The sequence below is a fragment of the Pteropus medius genome, unplaced genomic scaffold, assembly GCF_902729225.1.
Source record: "Pteropus medius unplaced genomic scaffold, Ma_sr-lr_union100, whole genome shotgun sequence".
Taxonomy (NCBI): Eukaryota; Metazoa; Chordata; class Mammalia; order Chiroptera; family Pteropodidae; genus Pteropus; species Pteropus medius.
In genome coordinates this window covers 7,272,725-7,297,148 of record NW_024352784.1, presented here as the reverse complement: position 1 = coordinate 7,297,148, position 24,424 = coordinate 7,272,725, and the positions used below count along the sequence as shown (strand labels likewise).

The 24,424-nt window shown below is 39.2% G+C and overlaps 2 protein-coding genes across 2 annotated transcripts; one reads left to right on the top strand and one right to left on the bottom strand.

Moving 5' to 3' along the window:
• The first annotated feature begins 7,289 nt into the window (after nt 1-7,289).
• On the top strand, nt 7,290-14,410 carry NDUFC2 (NADH:ubiquinone oxidoreductase subunit C2). The gene is made up of 3 exons (XM_039848138.1): nt 7,290-7,585; nt 12,385-12,528; nt 14,222-14,410. The coding sequence occupies exons 1-3, from the start codon at nt 7,417-7,419 to the stop codon at nt 14,269-14,271; spliced, it is 363 nt and encodes a 120-aa protein (XP_039704072.1). The 5' UTR covers nt 7,290-7,416; the 3' UTR covers nt 14,272-14,410.
• Nucleotides 14,411-17,767: 3,357 nt separating this feature from the next.
• On the bottom strand, nt 17,768-20,899 carry THRSP (thyroid hormone responsive). The gene is made up of 2 exons (XM_039847826.1): nt 20,377-20,899; nt 17,768-18,384 (listed from the first exon to the last, which is right to left on the bottom strand). The coding sequence occupies exon 1, from the start codon at nt 20,843-20,845 to the stop codon at nt 20,396-20,398; it is 450 nt and encodes a 149-aa protein (XP_039703760.1). The 5' UTR covers nt 20,846-20,899; the 3' UTR covers nt 17,768-18,384; nt 20,377-20,395.
• Nucleotides 20,900-24,424: the final 3,525 nt, after the last annotated feature.

Genomic DNA, 24,424 nt, shown 5'->3' with positions numbered 1-24,424 from the left:
ATTCCTTTTTACTTGGAGGTTTGTATGTATTTTCAAAAAACCACTCCACTTACTCTGTGGAGAATTACCTGCGTGTGAGATTTTGGAGTTTGTGAGAAGGGTGGTGGCAGTGTAATGGAGAAGGAGATGGATTTGAAATTGGAGTTGACAGGAGTTGGAAATGGATTATATATAGGGTTTGAGGGTAAGCAGAGAATTGTAGTTGACCCCTATATATCAAGGGTTGCATCTATTCACTGAGGCGGGAAATGCAGGAGAAGCAAGTGGAGGATGGAAAGGTGGTAGACCTTTGTTTTAGAAATTGTAAAATTCTTAAAAGAAAGTTTAGGACCTTGCGTTGGAAAAATTTTTTAAAGACACAAAACAAACCATAAAGAAAAATATTAGATTGATAAATTTAACTACATCAAAACTTTAACTTCTGTGTAATAGAAGATCTTCTAAACAAGTTAAAACACAACAGATTGGAGGAGGGTATCTTGTAACATATATAACAGACAAAGGATTTATATTACCTTATAAATCCTGTAAGAAATTCCTACAAATTATTAAGAAAAAAAAAACTAAAGAAAATAAGCTAAGTATATAAATAGGCAATCAAACAGAAGGAAACCTAAATGGTAAATAACTATAGAAAGAGATACTCATTTTCACTGGATAACAGGGAGATGCAAATTAAAATAACATTGAGATCCCATTTTTCACCATCGGATTGACAAAAACTAAAGTCTGACAATAGAAAATATTTCAACTTTAACATATATCGTGGATGGAAATGGAAATTGGATCAGTCTCTTTATAGAGGAATTTGATGTTATCTAGTAAAATTGAAAATCTATATATTCTGAAACTCAGCAATTCTAATTCCAAATACGGACCCTAGAGAAATTCTTGAACATGGACTTGAAGAAATAATATGTACGGGATGTGTAAAGTTGTAAAACCACACACACGAAAATCATGTTTTATGTTGTTTATGAATTTATCTATTAATGTAAATGTATTAAAATGGCCACTAATATACATAGAAATTTAGGATCGAGTTTGCCTCTAGGGAAGAAAGACTGGAAAGGAGAATTGAGGTCAAGAGTTTTAGCGCTGTACTATTTTATTTACATATTTTTAAAGGTGAATAAATACAAATATTGTGTGTATGTATATATGTTACATATATACGTCAGCAAATAAAGACCTGAAGCAAATATAACACAATGTTATAGTGATAGAAATATGGGTATTTCTTATATTATTCCTTATAGTTGAAAATATTTTTCAAACTTTCTCAATGTGAAGAAGAGTTTTATTTTTGGATATACTTAATTTGAGATATTTTTGAAATCTCCTGGTGAAGATGTCAAGTAAGTGAGTAGATACATCATTCGAGCTCAGAAGAGAGTTCCGGCTGGAGTTAATAAATGTTGGAGTCATCAGCATGTACATGATAATTAAGGCCAAGAAAGTAGACATCACCTAAGGAAAGAAAATAGGTTGTAAAGGGAAGAGGACCCAGGACAAGTCTTCAGGAAATTTTCCATTTGCAGGCTGAGGAGAAAAAGAGGAAACATCAAAGGAAATTGCTAAAGTAAAGCCAGTGAAGCAAAAGAAAAATTAGGAGTGTATGGTGTCCTGGAGGCAAAAGGAAGAGAGGTTAATTGAAAGAATGGAAAAGACAACTGTGTCAAATGCTGCTGAAATATTGAGTAAAAAAATTTTATCTTTGAGTATGGTAATATGCAGGTCCTTGGTGTTCTCAATAAGGATAATTTAATTGGAGGTAAGATCAGAAAAACATTGTAATGGGTGAACAAGATTTGTTATGGCACAAAAAGCATGGTTCATAATGGGAGGAAAATGAATAAATCTTAGTACAGTAAATAAGAACAGTAAATTTCATTAGCGTTGAGAACATTTGTGGAATTCCTACAAATCGGCCAGTAAAAAGATGATCCAAAAGAAAAATGAGTGAAAGATAGTCAATTAACTTACAAAAGAGAAAACTGAAAAAGCCAATAAATGTGAAAAGATATTGAACTTCACTAATGAGGAAAGGAAAACAATAATGAAATAACATTTTGACAATGGCGATAGGCAAGGGTTGCCAAGGATGTGGGGAAATCCAACAAAATCAAGTAAAAAATTATTAGAACTAACAAGAGATATTTTTATTATCCAAGATTGCCAGAGAAAAAAGCAACATGCTAATTAACCAATTAGAAAAGGTATTAAAACATAAAATGTCATTTATAATAGTAACAGAAACTATAAATACCTAGAGACAGACTAAAAAATTTTGCATGAATTTTATGGGAAAAATTATAATGCTTTAACGAGGGATATAAAAAGAAAATTAGAATGGACAAATATATACCGTGTTCATGTATGAGAAGGCTCAGCTTTTTAAATATATCAATTCTCCCCATATTTTATTTACATATTTTTAAAGGAGAATATATACAAATGTTGTGTGTATTTGTGTATTTCATAAATAAATTCAATGCAATTCTAACCAATACCCCCATGAGATTTTTCAGGGAATTTGACAAGGTGATTTTAAAATCATGGGGTAGAGGTAGACAAATAGCAATAATAATAACTAACATTTATTGTGAGCTAGCATTTTAAAAAATGTGAGTGATACACCGTACTAGACATAAAAGAATATTGCAAAGCTATAGTTAATTGTGTAATATGGCTAATATTGGCAAAGAGATCTGTGGAACAAAATAGAGTTTAGAAACAAACCTTGACTATTAACTAACCTTATTGTGGTAGTCATTTCGCTGTATATGTGTGTGTGTGTGTGAGTATCAAATCGTCACATCATACACCTTAAATATACATGTTATATATGTCAATTATATTGCAATAAATCTGGAAAAAAATTTTAAGAAAAAAGAAGTAGACCATGTCATTTTTGAGAACATAATGTATATTAGAGGAGGCATTAAATGTTGGTGGGGAAAAGATGAACCATTTAATAAATGGTATCAAGTTAGTTCTCATGTGTAACATTCCTCACACTCAAAGATAAAATCCAAATGTATTAAAGACTTAACATGAAAAACGAAAACTTAGAAGAAAATATAGGATGCTGTCTTTATGCTATTAGAATAAAGAAAGCTTCTTAAATAATATGAAAAACATAGACCATAAAGAAAAAGATTGATACGTTGGACTAAATAATGTAAACTTATGTATCACACACACAAAAAAAAACCCTCCAAAAATGATGTTCAAAGACAAGCAACAGACTTGGAAAAGATACTGCCATATATATGACAAATGATTAGCATCTGAATATATAATTTCTACTAATCAATAAATATGAGAAAGACAATTCAAAAGAAAAATGGGCCAAGGACAAAACTTTGCAATTTGCTGAAGAGAAAACCCAGATGACTAATAAATATTGAAAGAATTTTCAGAACCTCTTTAATCATCATGGAAATTCACATTAAAATGAAATATTTTTCTTTTTAAAATGTATTATTGATCCTGAATAGCCAAAACAATCTTGAAAAAGAAGAACAAAGAGACCTTATACTTCCTGGTTTCAAAACATAATACAAAACCATAGTAATCAAGAAGGTATGGTACTGGCACACAGACAGATATACAGATATAGAACAGAATGGAGAGCCCAAAAGTAAATCCTTGTGTATATGGGCAAATGATCTTCAACAAGAGTGCCGAGACTACATACTGGGGAAAGGATGGTCTCTTCAACAAATGATGTTGAGTAAACTGGATATCCACATGCATAAGAATGCAGTTGGATCCCTACCTTCCACTATATACAAAAATTAAATTGAAATGGATTAAACACCTAAACATAAGACATAAAACTATAAAACTCCTAGAAGAAAACATAGAGAAATAACTTCAGGACATTAGATTTGGCAATAATTTTCTTAGATATGACACCAAAAGCACAGGCAACAAAAGCAAAACTAGGCAAATGGGACTACATCAAACTTAAAAATTTCTGCACATCAAAGGAAACAATCCTTATACATATAGTCCAGATATTAATCTTTATCAGATATATGATTTGCAAATTCAATTTCCCATTCCATAGTTTCACAACATAATACAAAACAGTAGTGATCACAACCTATAGAATGGGAAATTGTATTTGCAAATCATATATCTGATAAAGATTAATATCCGGACTATATATATAAGGAACTTCTACAATTCAGTAACAAAAAGAACCAAATAACCCAATTTAAAAGTGGTCAAAGGACTTAGACGATTCTCCAAAGAAGATATATAAATGGCCAACAAATATATAAAAACATGCTCAGCATCATTAATTATAAGAGAAATGCAAATCAAAACCACAGTGAGATAATACCTCACAATCATTAGGAGAGCCACTATCTGAAGAACAGAAAATAAATGTTGGCAAAGATGTGGAGAAATTGGAACCCTTAAGAATGTAAAATGGGAGTATAAAATGGTACGGCCACTATGGAAAACTGTATAGCGTTCCTCAAAAAATAATCAAAAATAGAATTACCTAATGATCTAGCAATTCCACTTCTGGGTATATATCCAAAGAGTTCAAAGCAGGACCTTGAAGAGATATGTGCATACCTATGTTCATTGCAGCATTATTCACAATAACTAAGAGGTAGAAGCAACCCAAATGGACACTGGCAGCTGGATAAAAAAAAAATTCACTATATACATTTTATAAGGGAATAGTATACAGCTTTAAAAAGGAAGGAAATCTTGTCACATGCAACAACATGGCTGAACTTCAAGGACATTATGCTAAGTAAAATAAACCAGTCACAAAAGGACAAATATTGTATAATTCCACTTATATGAAGTATCTAAGATAGTCAAAATCATAGAAACAAATTAGAAAGGTGGTTGCCAAGGCCTGGAGGGAGGAGGAAAAGGGAGTTAGTGTTTAATTAATGGATATAGTTTTAGTTTTGCAAGTGAAAATGTTCTAGAGATATGTTGCACAACAATGAATATACTTAACACTATTGAACTATACACTTACAAATGGTTAAGATGGTAAATTTAATGTTATTTTTATCACAGTAAAAAAAGTTAAAATTTTAATTTAACCAAAAAATTTATTATTACATTCAATATATAATAAATTCAAAGTGTGTAAAATGCATATGTAAAGTTTAAAATAATAAAATGTGCATTCATGTACCTACCACACAGCTTAGAAATAGAATATTATTACTACCTTAGAGGCTTTCTGTGTGCTCCTCCTCCCCCAGAGGTAACTATCCTGAACATTTAGGTTAATCCTTCTCTTGCTTTTCTTTATAGTTTTACCATAATATGTGTATCTCCAAGCAATATATTTTTGCCTAAATTGAACTTTATATAAATGGAATCCTATATCCAATGCCTGTAACTTACTTCTTTTTCTCTGATCTCTGATTCTCTTTTAAATATGAATCTCTTTGTTGAGATTCATCATACTGATGCATGGATATTCTTTTGTATGAAAAAACCACAATTTATTTTCTATTCTGTTCTTAATGGACATTTAGGATGTTTCCAGTTTTGAAGTATTACAAATGGCTATTAAGCCTGTGAATATTCTTGTACATCTCTTGGTCCTCATGTACATATGCAAAAGTTTCTCTAAGCCCTAGATTCTAGAGTATAGATTTAGGTAAGTGAAAAAGAAATTGAAAACAACCTAAATATCCATCAAAAGGATAACAGATGAATAAAATAAGAGATTTATATGATGGAATATTATACAGTAGTCAAAAGAAATGAACCTAATTTTTCTGTATCATCATGGATAGATCCCCAAAACATATGGAAAAGACAAAAGTGAGAAAAACAAGAACAATGAATCACACTAGGTAAAAAGAATTTAAAAGCACACATAACACAATACCAAATATATGTAAAAATATAAAAAGTGAACTGGAAGTATACACACTAAATTCATGATAGTGGTTGTCTCTCGGGAAGAAGGGAAAGGAGATTTACAGCTTTTTCTATAGTGTTTTATTTTCTTTTTTAAAAGGTTAAAAATAAGTATTACAAAAGATTAGCAGTTGTTAATTCTGAGTGGTAGAATATGGGTATTATATTGTTGTTTGTATTTTTTTGTACCTTTTTAAGTTTATTTTTTAAAAAAAGATTGAACTCAGAAGAATGTAGGAGAGAAGGATGTGTAAACATTTAATTATTTAAGTGTTTGCCTAATAGTTCATCTACTATTCAAATTTTACATAATCATACTGTGGAAGATTTTTCGTGGTTTTCATTCTTTCGATATAATTTTTTAAAAAACGGTTAAAAAAAGAAATTTTGTGCAAAAAACCTTTTTCATATGTCATACTGTTTCCATAGGACAGATTTCCAAACACGTAATTATTGGGTCAAAGAGTGTGAACATTTGAAACATTTGCTGCCTTCCAGGCAACGGTACCAACATACTGTTCCTTTCGAAAATCCTGAGTGGGTGCTTTTTATAGGCGTAAAAGGTCCGTCCTTTAATTAATCTTAACTGATATTTAATTCTTCCACTTCGGAGATCCATACTTTTGCATTAACCTCTGGTTTAATCTGTGTTTGTCTAGATAAAATGTTGATCCCATTAATAAATGGACCCAAAAAAGAAGACATTAAAATGCTTTCTAAAGAAAGACTATTCAGAGATAGACTCTCCCCAGTATTGGAAGTAGGCGAGCAGAAACTGGACAATTATTTGGCAGAATGTTAGAGAGTCTTTCTTTCTTTCATTCTTCAAACCTTTAAATACCTTTTCCCTCAGCCAACTTCAAGGACCTGAAGACCTAAAGGTGAAATGGTACAGTGCCCACTCTGAATTTCAAAAGTTTGACTAAATGGCCCAGTCCTGGGATTCTCTGAATTCTTTGTTGCTGCCTGAACCTTAATTTTAGGCTTTAGAGGGTGTGCCAGTGCAAATGAACGACTGGAAATCCAGAAAATGAAAACAGCTTTTATGGGATTTTAATTAATTACGTTTCTTAAAGTTTAAGCTCACTTGTGGGTGTTGGATGCAAAGATAAATTCTTGCTGAAGGGACATTCAGGGACGGGAGAGGAAGAAACAATTTCTGGTGGGAGGAAAGCAAACAAAAAAGCAGTATCTGCCAGACTTCTTGTAATTTGGCTCGTTTCTTGTACTCTTCGACTCTGTGGTGCCAGGGTCCCAATACCCCACCAGATGAATTAGCGCCGGCGGGCGAGCGAGCAGGGTGGGCCATTTAGTAGCCCGGAACCTCTTGTGAGGGTTTGTGCAGCCGGGCGCACTGGGAAACATTTGGCGCTGCACCGCCCTGCGTCATGCCCTTCAGCCCAGTGCTCCGAGGAGAGAGCGTACGACGTTGGTCCCCGCCGTGGTTTGTAGCTGGCGGTCTGAGGCCAAGCCTCAAGTGGGAACGGTATCATCATGATGAGAGGACGGCCGGGCCGAGTGCCCTTACAGTTCCTGCCGGATGAGGCCCGGAGCCTGCCCCCTCCCAAGCTGACCGACCCAAGGCTCGCCTACATCGGCTTCTTGGGCTACTGCTCCGGCCTGCTTGATAACGCGATCCGGCGGAGGCCAGTGATGTTGGCGGGTGAGGGCTGCGCGGGCGGGGTCGGCTGGGAGGAAAAGGGGTCGCAGGGCTGCGGGCCAGCTCCACCATAGGCTGCCTGAAGTGCCTCGCTTTTCCGGGCCTTTATAAAGCCTAGCAGGCCCTGCCTCACCTTCTTTAGCGCCTCCGCGCCTCATGAGCTCTTCAGAATCCCGCAGAGCCAGAGTGTCATTTGGCTCTTCAGGAAACTGAGGTGCCGTGAAACCCAGGACCCCACAGTGAGTCTGTGAAAGACCCGAGAATGGACTTCGAGCTCCCCTTTCAGTTCGTGCTGTGGTGTGTGCAAAAATGAGTGTTCATTCACTATCATGCACTACTGACAATACGTACATTGTAGCGTTTGATCCTCAAAACACCTTATGAGAAGGTGTTACCCACAATGAGGAAACAGCCTTAGAGAGGTTAAAGCAGCTTGCCCAAGGTCATATGGCTAATAAGTAGCAGAACCAGTTCAAACCAGTGCTTCTCAAACTTAATGTACATACTACTAATAACCTGGCTCTTGTTAAAATGCGCATTCTGATTCTTTAGGTAGGGAGAGGCTTAATGTCAACACAATACCAAATACTTCTGATGCTGCTGCTCTGGGTACCTTACTTTTGAGTAGGACGCTCGAAACCACTGGGCTGTATTTTCTAGTAGTGTGTTAGTGGCATTCTGTTAGTTGACACAGAAGCTGTGTTAAGGGCAGTGGATCTACAAAGGGAAAAGTGGAGGGAAGCTCTAGAAGATGTATTTAAACTTAGCTTTGATTTATCAGGCAGATACTAGAAGAGAGCCTTCCCGTTCCATGGGACTAGTGGGAATGAATGAAGGCAAGAGCCTCTAGTTTAATTATTGAGTGAATATGCAGGGTAGGGCAATAAGGCTACAAAGGATATTAATTAGGAAGATCAGTGCAATTTATCCTCTAGGCAGACAGGAACGTTTTAGCTTTAGATTGCTGCGGGGGTAGGGGGAGACAGATACAATGATCAGACCTGTGTTTTAAAAGGTCAGCTTTGTCAACATTGTGAAGCACTGATTGGAGCCAAGGAATTCGGTTAGTGAGAAAAGCTAATAGAATGGTTCAGGCAACTGGGAATCACCTCACTTGTGCCTCATTTGCCTTCTTCCAGCTATATGTCATGCCTTCCAGCGATATGTCGCCAAACCTCAGTATTTCCAGTGCTCAAATAGTTCTGAAATCCTGTCTCCTTTGGACATGATCCTACTTCACAGAAAGGAGTGACTTTGACTATTTCTGCCTCTAGGGAGATAGAGTTTTCTCCCTTTTCATTACTGTTCCACATTTGCTCGAGCCTGTCTCTTGGTGTAAAGGAAAATTGCTCCACTTTGGAACTAAATGTCCTTGCTCCACTGCTTCCTAGCTGTGTCACCTTTGGCTAGTTACCTGGTCAGACAGTTCAGAGCCAAAGTTTCCTCATCTATAAAATGAGAATAATTGATCTTTGCATATTTGTTGTGAGACTTGAGATTTTATAGGTAAAGTACGTGGCACACAAAAGGTGCTGGACAAAGTTCCCTTTCTTTTGTTCTTACGCAAACAGTTTACTTTCTATTTCTTCCATATTTACAGAGCTCTTTCTCTGTGCCAGGCAGTGTTACATACAGGATATGCGGGGTGAGAATACTATCCCTGACCTTGAGGAGCTCCTAGTCAGGTCAGGGAGACAGAGAAATAGTCCATTATAGGTCTAGGTGTGACAAATATGTGTTTTGTTGGAAGTCGATGAGCAGAGAGCACTTGGGGAGCACTAAGGAGGTACAGATCGGAGGGAGACTGTTCTGGAGGAAGTAAACGGCTGAAATGTGCATTATATACCACTTAATCTCGTCTCACTGTCAAACACTTTTTTGTGCCTTATCTGGGAGACAGAAGAACATAGTGGTTAAGAGCACATGCTACTCCATCCTACTAGCTTTTTGATTCTAAGGAAGTTAACATTTCTGTGAACTTTAGTCTCCTTATCTGTAAAATAGAGGATTATCTCCCTCTTTGAGCAGCTGTGAGAACTAGATGAGCTATGATGTATATAAAGCGCTTAGCCCAGGACTAGGGTTCAGTTCCTCAATTCCCTGGGTTTCCCTAAGTTGCTTTGGAAAATTTAGGTCTTGAGGACTTTATTGAATTAGTATCCTTAGCAGCATTTATTGAAAGAATATTGTGTTTGTCTAGCTCAATGTGTGGCATATAGTGGTGATTCCTGGCTGTCTTAACCCTCCAAAGATTTACAAACCAGATGAGCATATTAAAAAGACAAATCGTAGTACAAGTTAAGCACATAGAATGATGGGTGTGACAGTTGCAAGGGTGGGAAAGGAGAGCCATGTGGTAGATTTTCAAACTATGGCCCTTAGAGTACCTGGCATTCTGTAAATAATATTGGAATATTCTATCAATCGAATTATACAGATCTTTTTCAAGTTAGCAGAAAAATATTAAATAGAATTTTTCCTTAAGCTTTTTTCCTATCACTTGTTTTTAAACTCTTGTTGCTGGTTACCCTTACTTGCCCTTAATTTACAGTTAGTATTTAAATATAGTCCACAAAAGTAAATATTTATTGATTTCTAGTTTAATTTATCAGTAATTTACAGCATTCTGCAAAGAACACCATGGCTTCCAAGTTTAGGTTCACTTAGTAAAGGACAGAAGGGGAAAACGATTGTCGAGGGGTTATGTATGTGGTGAGAAAAAGACTACCACTAAAAGAGAGAGGAGTTTAGAGAAATGGAGACTTGGGAGGAGGCCAAGCCATGCCTTATAGGGCTGGGACTCTGGCATCATTTATGGAGTCTTTCTGTGTGAGGGGTAAGGGTAAAGACATAGAAAGTCTGGGTCTTTGTAGTCCAGTGGCACACAGGACAATCCAGCACATTTTGATTGGCTGTGTTGCAGATAACCAGTTAAGGGTAGCAGTGGCTGTTTAGGGTAAGAGACAACACAAAAGAATCCATGTCCTGTCCAGTCCCAGATCATAATAATATTTTACATTTTTGTTGTTTTACACATTTTTCCAAAATACTTTCATACGCATTTTGGGCGGAGGAGGGGTATGTACTACTGCTTTAGGAAAAATAGGATAGGTATTTTCTTTGTTTTATAGATAGTAAATTAACTTGCTCAAGGTCATTCATCCACTTATGAAATGTTTATTAAGTGTTGCCTATATGCTAGTATGGAAAGGTGAATCAAACATTGGCTTTGCCTGGTAGTAGAGAAAGAAATAATTACTATAGCAGTTTACATATTAATAGAGATAAGTTCACCCTTTTAACTCCAGGAAAGTTCTGGGGAGAATTCTTAGCAGAAATGATGTCTAAGTTGAGTCTTGAAAGATCAAGAAGTCATCAGAGAAATAACCAGTGCATGGTATGTAGAAGCATGAAGAAGCCTCATTTGTGTGAGGAATTAAAAGTAGTTCAGTATTGCTGGAGCACAGTGTGCATATCAAGGAGTGTCAGAAGATGAAGATGGAAAGTCAACTCGTGAAGGACTGCAGGAGTTAGGACTCCTTTTGAGCATAATTGAAGGAGAAGGAACCAACAAGCTAAGTTTGTATTTTAGTAAAAATTAGTGACAAGATAAAAGGTGGGATGAGTATGGAAACCAGTTAGAGCAAATGAGAGATAAGTTCCTTGAAGTGAGGAAAGGAAATATTTACAAAGTAGAATTGACAGTACTTAGTGACTGGATGTGGGGGAAGAGGGTAGAATAAAAGGGATGATTACTGTATTTATTATCCAAGACTTGGATTCCTAGGTCAATGGTCTTATTCTCAGACTTAGGAGAAAGAGGTATGAATAGGAAGGAAATGAGTTCATTTGGGGATGTTTAAAATGAACATATCTGTCAAACATTTGACGTATCTGTTATTCAACATGAGTGTCTGAGTTGATGTACTTATGGATCCTGAGCACATGGGTAGTAGATAAAACCACAGAAATAAATTAGTTCTCCAAAGGGATATGTGTGGAATAAGATGTGGAGAGCTGGGAGTATAATTGTGGGGCTTAGCTAGAACATCAGATCTGCAGTTAGCCTTTTTTATTTTTTTTATTTTTGCAGTTAGCCTTTTGCAAAAAATGTCTCCATATATAAAGTTCATACCTCTGGATCTCTTTTCAGACTTTAAATCTTAGCTTTCTCTAGATCATATGATTTGATCCTCTCCAGTCTCATGATAATAGGATGATTTTTTTAATAGGGTAATTTTTAAATACAGTTTTTGAATAGGTAATACATGCAAATGGGATCAACTTTAGAAGGGACAAAAGAGAATTGAGATATATTTGTAATGTAGCTTACTCTTTTAATAACCACTAAATATGCAAATATAAATTGGTATATGGAGACAAACCAGATTCTGTTTAGACCATCTGCTCATCACATCCTGAACAGGGGCTAGAATACAAGTTAGGTTAGGTCTAAAGTTAACTTATTGAAAAAGAAAAAAAGATATTTTTCTGTTCTCAGTCTAACATTCAGGATTTGGTACTTATCTACCTTTTTCCATGAAGAAATTTCTAAAACCTTGGGTTCTATTGATAGTTATGTTTGTAGACTTAATGTTGCTTTTTGTAATTACCAGATTTCTTTAAGAAGAGATCTCAAGGTCAAGGCTATTTGTTCAGAATCATCATATAGAAAAGCCCTTTTTTAAAAAAAAGTTTTAGAAGAAATAATAATAAATTATATATCTGAAATATAAGAATATAATCTTTAATACACATTGACTGATTTTTGCTTTCTTTGGGATTTGTCCTTTGAATTTCAGGTTTGCATCGCCAACTTCTATATGTTACCTCTTTTGTTTTTATTGGATACTATCTTTTAAAACGTCAAGACTATATATATGCTGTGAGGGACCATGATATGTTTGCATATGTAAAATTACACCCGGAGGATTTTCCTGAAAAAGGTATTTCAAGTTAATTGTAGAAAACCTCTTTCTTACTCTGCGTAATTTTCCCTGGCTTATCTTTTCCATGCCTGTGTCTTCAGGTACCTCCTCTATTCTGTTGACTCCTACATCTTTATCTATAGACCAAAATTCTTTTGAATTAGTATATCCAGTTTCTGGCTAATTACCTCTGTGTCCTGCTTCAGTGAATGACACTACTGTCCACCTAGGTACTCCAGCCAGAAGCCTGGGAATCATCTTCAAGTCTTTTCTCTTTCACTTCCCATTAGTCATTATGTCTTACATTCTACTTCCTATTTCTCAACTCTAGACTCTCCTTTCTCTCCCACTGCTACTATCCTGGTTCAGGCTCTGATAATCTTTTGCTTGGACTGTTGCACTTGCCTCCAGCTCACATCTCCCTTGGTTTTACTGAAGTAATATCTCAGGCTCATTGCCTGGTAGAAACACTTTGCTCATTCCTTTTATCTACCACATTACATACACACAGGTCCCTCATTGGACTTAGCTTCGTCTTTGTTTTTCTAGCGCAGGGCCTACACATAATAAGCACTTAATAAATAATAGCTGACCTGAACTGCACAGAACCCTGCCTCATCCCCTTCATAACTAATTTTTGCCTCATGAAATCTTCCCTATACCACTTTGTACATACTGTACCTTCTTCTTAATCTTCCTCTAGCCTTGTTTCCACCTTGTCCATCTAGCAAATTCCTACAAAAGATTCTTAATCTCAGTGAGGCTTTCAGCCAGCTACAGACAGGAATTTTCTCAGCACACTGTATTTTTCTCTGTTCAACTGTGAATATAATTATAACTCTTCTTTTTGTTATTTTACACACATACACGCAATACAGATGTGCACATACGTGAATGATGAAGAAAAATTTTGAACTCATAAATATAAATGTTAAATATATTTTTCTATTTATGTAAATGTATAATATTAAACATTTAAATTTCATTAGACCGAATGATGATTTCTAAGGTTCTATTTTGCTCTAAAATTATGTTACTCTGTTTAATATTCCCATAGCCTTCAGTCACATATGTAATGTGTATGGTGGATCGAAAAGATACAGGGATATTTTTGCCAATGAATAGCTCAAAGACTAGTTCAAAGCCATGAATAGTGACTGTATCAGAGATGGGGAATACTCAGAACTGCTGGATATTAGAGCTGGAAGGAATCTTGGGAATATGATTCCTGAGAATGAAACCCAGTGGCAGACCAGTCCTCAGTCCCAGACCTCTGGCTCTTTGCCTTGATTTTTCACTAGCTCCCTCAGTGTATAGCCTCACAGGCTCATTCTGTCTCTGAGCAGTAGATTACTGGCAGTTATGCGAAGAGCCTCATGCACTGATGATATGAACATGAAGAGCTTGACCACCTCAGCTCCAGGCCCCTCCTAGCTGACCTATGTCCATCCCTCCCTGTTCATTTCCTCCTTTATCCCTTCAGTCAGGATCCTTCTGGCAGCATTTTGCCATATGGATATCACCACAGATTTTTCCGAAGTTATTCTTCATTCAGTGAAGCAAATGATCACCAAACCATGGTTGAGGACAAGAAAATGAGAAAATTCTTAAGAGTTTCTATCTGTAAGAATATTAAGTATTCATTTTTCTTTAGGAAATATAATTTTCAAAACAATTTAAAAATAAACCTTTGTGATCTTTTCTTTTATAGATAAGAAAACTTATGGTGAAATTCTTGAAGAATTCCATCCAATACGTTGAAATCTCCAAAATGCTTGTTCCATTTTCACTGATACAGTTATTTCTGAATTTTGTGGAACGTGTTTTCGTGATATCTAAAGTTTATATTAATCTGTGTGTTAACACCTTGAGATTAAAATGGTCACCATGAACATTCTGACTCCTTTTTGTCGTAAGAAAATCATTTATCAGAGAGTGGTTAGTTTCCATTCACCCAATTTTAAGAAGACATCTGACAGATTTTAAAATGGAGTTTAGTTCTAGTTTGGAGTTGGCACACTATAGCCTGTAAGCCAAATCTAGACCACTGTTAGTACAATTCTATTGGAACATACGGTTCATTTGTTTACATGTTGTTTATGGCTGCTTCCATGCTATAACAGCAGAGTTGTATAGTTGTGAAGGCCTAAAATATCTAATATATAGCCATTTACAAAGAAGGATTGCCTGTTCCGGTTCTAGTGCAAAGCAAAACAAAGCAAGCCAGATTATGGAGGGTTTTGTGAGTCATGTAGAATAATTTTGACATGATCCTATAGGCAATGGGAAGTCACTAAAGGGTTTTAAATGGGAATAACATGGTCAGGTTTGTATTTCTGAGCTTGCTCTGCAATGATATAACGGGTGGTTTAGAAGTAGGAGACTCAAGACCAGGAGAACGGAAAACTGATACTACAAATGGGGTCTTTGCTTTTAGATGGATCATCCTGAAGAAAGTGGGCTTAGTGCCAACACTCTACAGCGGAGCTCAGTGCAATTAGTAGTAAAAGACACCCTACCTAACTGGAATGAGGTTACTCTCTATGGCTCATCAAATCCAAATGCTTGTCCAGAAAGTTTTTGTTTCCAAGCTCAGATTTATCAGATTAGTTTTTGGAGATTAATAAAATTGTTTCTCTTTATACATGATTTCAAATTAGGAGGCAGTGTGACTATGGCAGTAGATGGTTTCTGGGCAAAATCAGATGAGTTCCATCTCTCAAGTTCCGCTTGTTAAATATGAAATCATGTCTGAGAATGTACTTCTCAGGTCTTGAGAAATTAATAAAGATATGTACAAATAGAAAAATAGTGTAGATGATAGAGGGTTTGTTCACCTGCTCTTAGGAGCACATCAAAGTTGTGACGGAAACACAGCAAACAGCAAGCAGAGTCTCCTGGGGTCTAGATGAACAAGCCCTACAACTGGGGAGAGAAATAAGAAATCATCCTGCAAAGGGAGGCAGTAGGACGGGGCAAGGACGCAAGGCTTCCTGGTCTCAAGCAGCTGAGTGGGATGGAGGCTGTGGTAGCTGCAGCTGCAAACGCTTCTTAAAGGGGCCATGTCCAAAACCAGATTTTCGTAGTGAGGGACTCGCTCACTCTGAACACCAGTGCCCGGTCAGCTGCTCGAGGGGCACCAGGGACTTAGAGGGGGACACTGAGTTGTTGGAGTGAGGGCTGGAGGTGAGGTTTTTCTCCCACACAGAAGTGCTGGTGGTATCCATTGTTCCTCTGTTGAGCCCTCCCCACTCCCAGTGTGCGACATAGCTGAGACGTTATCAAATTGGATAACAGAAGTTGCTCTACCCAGAGATTCCCTGAAACTCTGCTTCCTTCAACTTGCATCCCCACCAAGCCACATCCAGTTGTGTCCTTGGTGAGTCTTGTGCAACTTGCTGAGCAGTGCCAAGACTCACACTGGTGGCCGCTGACCTTGGTTTCTGGTGTAGCTTCTTGAGGCAACTATAAACACAGCATCTGTGGATTGCTTACTGAATCAACAGGTGGCCCCAGAGGGACACAGACTGGGGCTAAAACTGGCCTGCTGCTGAACGCTTTTCAGGATGCTAATAAAACCAGAAGACTTAGAAGCATTGCTTAGTACATAGAAACAGACACAGAAAGGCAGCCAAAATAGGAAGACAAAGAAGCAGAAACCATATGAGAAACAGAACAGAGATCCAGGAATAGTGGAGTCAAGCAGTCTAACAGATGCAGAGTTCAAAACACTACTCAATGAACTTAGGGGAAGAATAGATGAACTCAGTGAAAACTTTAACAAAGAGATAAAAAAAAAACAAAACATAAAAACGGAAATGGAAATTATAAAAGGGAACCAGTCAGAAATGAAGATTACATTATCTGAGATGAAGAATATATTAGAGGGAATTAAGAGTGGATGAAGAAGATCGAACCACCAAATATAGAGGATGGGGAAGCCAAGTTCACCCAATCAGAATGGCAAGAAAAAAGGCCAAGAATATAATAATAATTTAAGGAGTCTTTAAGGGACAAAATTAAGTGTAAAAACATCCATGTAATAGGGATACCTGAAGGAGGAGAGGGAGAACAAGAAGTGGAAAAGCTATTTGAAGACATAATGATGGAAAACTTCCCTCACTTGGTGAAGGAAATAGACATACAACCCGGGGAAGCTCAGAGAGTCCCAAGAAAGAGGAACACAAAGAGGCCCACACCAAGACACATCATAATTAAAATGCCAAAGTTTAAATACAAAGAGAGAATCTTAAAAGCAGCAGGAGAAAAGCAGTTACCTACAAGGGAGCACCCATAAGACTGGCAGCTGATTTCTCAAAAGAAACTTTGCAGGACAGAAGGGCTTGGCACAAAATATTCAAAGTGATGAAAACCCAGGTTTTACAACCAAGAATACTTTATCTAGCAAAGTTATTGTTTAGATTTAAGGACAGATAAAGACCTTCCCAGACAAAAATAAACTAAAGGGATTTATCAATACCAAGCCACTATTACAGAAAATGTTGGAGGGATTTCTTTAAGAAGAAAAATCGTGTATCAAAATCGCAAATAAAAAATGGTAATAACTACATATCTATCAATGACTACCTCAAATGGAAAAGAATTAAGTGCTCCAACCAAAGGATAGGGTGGCTGAATGGATAAGGAAACAAGCCTACTATATATGCTGCCTACAAAAGACTCACTTCAGATTAAAAGACACACACAGACTAAAATAAGGGGAAGGAAAAAGATATTGCCTTGATGGACCTAGAGGGTATTGCACTAAAGGAAGTAACTCAGATAGAGAAAGACAAATACCACATGATTTCATATATATGCGGAATCTAAAGAACAAAATAAACATCAATAACAACAAAAATGAAAATAAACTCATAGATACAGAGAATATTTTGAGGGCTACTAGACAGGAGGGGATTGGGGGGATGGTGAAATAGGGTGGAAGGGATTAAGAAATACAAATGGATAGTTACAAAATAGTCATAGAGATATAAAGTATAGCATAAGGAAAATAGTCAACAATGTCGTAATAAATATGTAGGGGGGAAGAAGGGTACTAGATTTAGTGAGGTGATCACGAGCTCTAATTACTTATCTGTACAACTAAAACTAATATATTATTGTATCACCAACTATAATTGAAAAAACTCATTGACTTGTACAATGTAAATATGAGCAACTAATTGTCTATTATATTTCAATAAAGTTGGGAAAAAAGATATGTACAAATATAATGTTTTATTTTTTTATTGCTAGTGCACTAAATAGGTTTATAGTTCACCTGTGCTCAATGGGTACAAGAGTGGGAACCACTCATCCCAAGATACTGTGCTACCTCTTAGTTCTGCAGGGTTAAAAGCAAGGGCTAGAGCAAATACAAAGTGAGAGTAAGAGAAACAATTAGCTTATAATAGTAGCACTTAGACTCCAGGGGCTTTTAATTTATCTTGTTTAATTTCTATAACCTTGTGAGGTAGGTAATACTATCCTCATTTTTAGTTGAGGAAATTTAGATTCCAATGGGTTAAACTTGTCCAAGATCACAATGAACAACTGCCAAGGGAGGGGAGGTAAACTTTGGTTGGTCAGATGCTATGCTTTTTCTACCATACCACACTGGCCCTCATGAACCACTGACCACCACCCCAAGCTGGTCAAAGAGGAGTGAGGGGGAGTTGCGAACAGCAACAAGCATCCCAAAGGTGACCCAGTGATGAGTTCACAAGTTAGTGCTCAGAAGGAGGTAGAGAAGCATCCCGGAGAACTGAGTCGCCTCACTTTCAGCTGCAGATCCAGGTCTTTCTGGTCTCATCAGGGCTAGCAAACTGCTCCATGTCTTCGTCACAGAGTCTACCTTCTATCATGTAAAGGGATCTGTGGAGTACAAAAATGTTTAAAAATAAAAAATCAGTATAAATCCACACCACTAAGGTACTGTCACATGCCTATTGAAATAGGAAATATAATGAAAAGGCTCATTGGTGTTGCTTTTAGAGAATGCTGGCAGTGTTACATCACTTTAAGAAAAATCAGGTTATCAGAGCTGCAATAACTCTTCCAGTTACACCTCTAAATTTTACTAACAGAGAAACTATGATGCAGTAAGGTGAATAATTTATCCAAGTGTCAGTGGCGGAGCCAGGATATGAGCACAGGTTTTTTAACTTCTGCCATGACATACAGCCTCCACAAAAATCAAGTTAGGGTGTGTTGAAGCATTGTGGTGTAGAATCGCTGCTCCTGTCTTCAAAGCATTTTGACTGGTCAAGGAGTGGGTGTTCTATCCACACTGTCATCCCCAATTTCCTCCTCCATCCCAGGCTGCAGAATTCTGAGGCGCTAATGAATTCACTAATGTAGAGAAAGGGAATTAGATGCAAGTTAGGCCAGGGTTCATTTATCTGGTTCTGCTATTTCCTGAGTACCTTTGGACTCATTTTACTTCTCAGGCCTCCAGTTTTTTCATCCGTGAAAGGGGATGATAATTCTGTTAGATAATTGATATTTGAGTGGTTTTAAAGTGTAGAAGTATTTAATTAGTAGTTGTTATTTTCACCACTACTGTTATTATTCAGTTAACTGAAACCCAGAGAAGTCAGATGGCTAAACCAAGGCCACACAGCTCATTAGTGGTAGAACCAGAACTTGACCCCAGAGCTGTTGACCCAGCCCAGTTATATTTAAGAATCTCTGAAAGGCAGTCCAGGATGCCTTGAGAAGAGAGAGAAGCAGGGTTAAAGTTGACAATTTGAGTTTGGGTTTGAGATAAAGGAAGAGAAAATGGCTGAGGAAATACCTGAGCGTAACTCTCCATAGGCTGTGTGTTCAGGTCCCTGTTTATTCCCCACTATTACAGAGTGGCCTTCAGGCAGAGTATGAAGATAACACATATGGCTGAATTTGGGTGTAATGGAAAGAACACTCAGATCAAATTTGGGGCAAGTCTTGCTTTTGTCCCCTTATTATGTGACTTTCAGTCAATCACTTCATCTCTGGCTTTAATTTCCTTGCTAGTAAAATGGGGATAAAAGTCCCGCCCCACATACCTACACTGGTGATTTTGAGTCCCATAGACATGAGTATGGTTTATCACTGAAGAAACAATTTCTGAGAACAGAGCTGGCAGGTGGCACAGGATCAAAACTGGCAGGTGCTATAGCCAAATTTCTCCTATTCTTCACCCAGGAGTAACCACTCACGAATGTACCAGGTCCTCTTTCCATCACCTACCTGGTGCCACCACTTGTTTGTATAGCTCGCTGCCCATCCATACCTCACAACTCTAGCCCTTCTGAGCATAGACATATGGGCTCAGACGCCAACACTTGTATATGTCCTCACAAGAGGGCTTCTCAGTGGGCATGCCTCCCATTGGTGTGCCTGCAATGGATTAGAGTATCAAGAGAGCAGTTCTTAAGCTTTCCATTTGGCTGGCTGCAACCTGGGATGGTCTGAGTAACCCTGCCAGTTGCAGAAATACAGCCTCTCCTAAGTACCTGCATTTGTCATATAATTTTTCATGTTTTGCCTTGAAAAATGTCAAGAAGCACTGCCACACACATAGAATTGACAATTTATCTGAGTAAATAGCCATACCTACTATCAAATGCACACATGCATAAACACATATCTGTGTACATAAGATACACACTTTTGCTTCTGCCTCCATAACAGTTCATGGTCATTACTCACCAATTCTGGGTCAGGAGAGTAAGGCAGGCCTGGCCTTGGGCCCTCCCAGGTGGTGGTCCCAATATCCTGAAGTGAGGGTGGCTCTATCTGAGACCCAGTAGCACCACTATTTCCCCTCCTCCCCCAGAATGTCCCTCAGTGGACTCTGATACCCACTAGCATGGCTACCATTACCTTCCCTAGAGTCTGAGGCCTACATGGCCTGTCGCATTATCTCCTGGTATGTCCTCGTGACCTCCTCAGCTTTCAAAGTAAGGTGGGTGAGGATGTGATGAAGGCTGGAGAAGTGCAGGTGGAACTGGGCTTCCAGGTCCAGCTGCCCCAAGACCTCATCCTCAGGCTCCTCTGTCTCTGCAGCTTCATTTTCAGCCTCATCGGTTTCACCGCCTGCCATCTTGACCTGCCACTCCTCCCGGGGCAGCAGCCCGTGATCCACATCCACACAGATGGCCTTGAGCATGGTGAAGTAGTTGTAGAGATCAGGCGCCCCAGCCCGGGCCTGGCGCCCAGGCACACTCAGCTGCACATCCCGCAGAAGGCTGGGGAGCATAACCACCTGCTCCATGTTATGCACCACAGCCGAGTACCGGTCCATAACAGTCAGCAGGCAGTTCTTAGGGTAGCTCTTGGTTAGCACCTGCATGGTTGCTTCCTCTCCCACACTGAATTCAGCACACTGCACCAGCACTATTTCTAGGCTGTTTTTTTAATGTCTGGATGCAATGGCAGTTTGACAGGATGCCAAAGCTCAGTCAATGGGTCAACACAGCCCTGTTTTAGACCAATCACAGGGCTTGGGCACCCACGTCTGTATCAGGTGATCCATCTGACCAGGGGCAGATCTGTCAGCCTTCTGCCTGTCGTCATTTCAGCACTTCCTGATGTCTCAGCAAGAACCTAGCTTCTCCTCCACTGGCTTGCAGAGCCAGAGTAACAAGGAAGGTTTTCCCTTTGGTAACTAGTGCACTTGACCCCAGGGCAGTAATTAACTCTTTCAGGTCACCTGAGACCAAGATGCCTCTTGCTGCCTGCTTAGAGTAGCCTCTAATGCACAGTTCACTTCTCCGACCTTGGGTGCCTCAGCTGAAACATGAATGAGGAGGGTTGTGAAATGACCCCGCTTAGTGGAGGGCAAAGAGCACTGAAGTAGGAGCCAGAAGTCCAGTCCTGCAGTTTCCTAGCTGTGTGTTTTGGTCATTTGCAGACTAACACTATTCAGCACCTACTTCGCAACAATTTCTACACTAAGCTTTTACAAGTCATCTCATTTAATCTTCACCACAACCCTCCAATGAATGTTTTAATCTTCCTGTTTTACCAATGAGTAAGCTGAAGTGCAGACAGCTAAAGTAACTTGGCCAAGGTCCCATTGGAGCTGGGATTCCAGCTCAGGACTACCTCCATTCTACCTCCGGTCAGTGCTCTAGACACATGTGAGGTTGCATAAGTTATACAGGTTCACTGGGTCCATATCTTTATCTGTAAATTTGAGGTGTTATTGTGAGGATTGAATGAAACAAAGCTAAAGAAAATGCTTTGTAAGCCACAAAACACAGTCCCAAAATGTATTATCTGTGCAGATTCTAGATTCACGCTGGGATCCCTCCCAACTCTAACCTGTAACTCCAAAAGTTACAATGCTTCTCTTTTCCTATTGACCTAGTCCTTTGGCCAATGTCTAGGAAGACAGTAATCCTTTTCGTAGTCATATTATCATAATTAAGTACTGACTTCGTTATATTTCTTATGAGATAACCAGGAAAATGAGGTCCAGAAGGAGGATCGAAGTTGCCCAGCAAGTTAGTGGAGGAAAACAGCAATTGTCCCTCTCACCATGTGCCCCTTTATGGGCCTACTGGGTACTAGCTGCAGGTGACCTGCATTAGACAGTTGACTTACCTCTTTGGAACAGAGGGCAGCCAAGTTCAAGCACCTGCTGTGATCAGCGAAGCTTCCACTTTAACCCTTTGTGTACTATAAATTGTGGAGTGGAACAGAAAGCACGGGCTGGCTCTTCATCTCTCTGGCTGTGTGGCCCTGGGCTAGTCACTGCTCTTCTCTGAGCCTCAGCTTTCTCCTCTGTTCTAATAATAAGAGGAAGCATTGATTGAGGGCTTGCTATTCTAAGCAAAGTGCTTAGAACAGAACTCAATCCTCCCAACAATTATATTACAGAGAAGGAAATTGAGGCCTAAGAAGGTAAATAATTAGCCTAAGAACACACACTCTTAGTTCTAAGGCAAGGAGGAGTTGGGGTGAGTAATAACTCCTATCCATAAGTCATTATGAGGGTTAGAGACGATGTTCGTGAAATATCTGGTATAGTCCAAGACCTCAGTAAATATGCACTGCCTTCTGGCACTTCTCTTTTCTTACACTATGCTCTTCCAATTCTTCATTTATTTCTCCATCCTAGGACTTGCTACACACATTTTGGTTCATTTTGCACCTGTCCTAGGGCCCAGCCCTGCAAATACTTGGTGGGTACTGACTGAATAGTGACCATTAGATTCACTTCTTGATACATTCTAGGATGTTTGGTCATAGTGTCCAGTCACCTTGACAGGGTCCCCAGCTTGGTGGGAGGCCTTTGGTAGGTGAGGGAGTCCACGTGGCTACAGCCGCACACGGCCACCCGAGAACTGTGTGCAGCTGCAGGAGCTCAACACCACCTTGTGGGCCTGAGTCTAAGCTGAGGCTCCTTTCCAGTATGACTCTTAGGGAAGGAAAGTATGCTATGCCCCCGTCCTGACAGTCTTCATTCTGCAGGGTGCTGTCCCAATACTTTATTGCAAACAAAACTGTTAGAAGACACATTAGCCCAGAATTATCTCCATCAGTTAGCAGGATAAAGAATTTGCATAAAATTGTTTCCTAAACTATGCGTGGAAAGAGCAAGTTTTCTAAATTAATAGATTAAGTGAACAAATTTAATTTTAACAGCTTACTTAAGTAAACATTTGGCTAATTCATTTCCAGCCCTAAAACATTTTTTTGTTTGTTTTCGACTTTTACTGGGAAAAACATTCTTAAAATGTGTTCTCCTCAGGAAAATGGAGCATTCCTTGTGTTTGAACATCCAGGATGGCTGAGCAGTGGGTGTGGCCAAAGACCATGAAGCTGGACATTGTAGCCTGTCACCCAGCCCACCTGTGAACAGGCTCCCTGAGCACCAGTGTCCACAGCTGTAAAGCGAAGGGTTTGGAGATCTCTGAAGGGAAGGCCCTTCGAGCCCTGGTTGTATAACTCCTTCTGGATCCACGGGCAAGTCCCTAAGGATATTACCCTGCCTTAGTTCTTGTGTTTTTAACCCAGTCCCGGGGTCACCAACCCAGAACTGGAAAACGTGATGTGCTGTCTGTGCACAGGGCTGGGTGAGCTGACCCTGGCATGACAGGCAAGTCAAGAGTGTCCCCCAAGTCGGAGCCTCCTTCTTTTTTCACCCAGTGGCCTGGGCCTCCCTGGGCCGACCCTGCCTCACCTATTTAACTAGGGGCTAAGCTTTGTTAGGGCATCTCCAGCTCAGACTTGGGGGGGACTCCTCCTGAGCACATGGCCCCTGGGCCCCACTGTGTTTGTATCTTAATCCCCCTTCAGGCCAGTCTATTCCCAGACCTATCCCTGGACCTGGTCCAGGGAGATTGTGTAAGTGCCACATGAGTGACTAAATGGGTGTGTTAGTGGAAAAGGGAGAGAGTAAGCGAACTGGTAATTGGGGGAATAACTGAGCTGTGTCGGTGAGGAAGTGCAGAGGAGTCCTGGGAAGGAAGGAGAGGAGGGTCCACACCACCAGAGCTATCTGGCCAGCAGGCTACCTGGCCGATGGAAAGCTCTGGATAAAATGTTGCTGAATCAGCAGCTGCCAGTCATCTTGGGTTAGAATCCAGAGAGCAAGGATCCAAGTGGATAGACTCAGACAAGTTCTAGGAGTGGGGAGAGGAGGAAAACAGGAAAGAAGGGATGTGGAGTCTTCTTGGGGGAATGCAGTGGAGCAGGGCCCCATGGACTCAGGTATTCCTGCTCTCAAGATGCCTCATCCCAGGGTTGGGAGGTCTTCTGGTCCATCTGAGCACTGAAGGTGGGGAATCCTAGCAATGGAAAGGAGGGAATTCGCAGAAGCTGTACTAAATCTCAAGTGTCATTCAGTTTCCTCAGTCTTTCCTCCTGCCCTTAGGTGGGGAAACTGAGGCTGGGTAAGGCACTTCACTGGAATGGCCTCTGC

Bases quoted from the DNA above. Each gene is read 5' to 3' on its own strand.
- NDUFC2 (XM_039848138.1), top strand. From the start codon at position 7,417: ATGATGAGAGGACGGCCGGGCCGAGTGCCCTTACAGTTCCTGCCGGAT. The intron at 7,586-12,384 runs GTGAGGGCTGCG...TTTGAATTTCAG, and splicing joins GAGGCCAGTGATGTTGGCGG to GTTTGCATCGCCAACTTCTA. The intron at 12,529-14,221 runs GTATTTCAAGTT...TTTCTTTTATAG, and splicing joins GGAGGATTTTCCTGAAAAAG to ATAAGAAAACTTATGGTGAA.
- THRSP (XM_039847826.1), bottom strand. From the start codon at position 20,845: ATGCAGGTGCTAACCAAGAGCTACCCTAAGAACTGCCTGCTGACTGTT.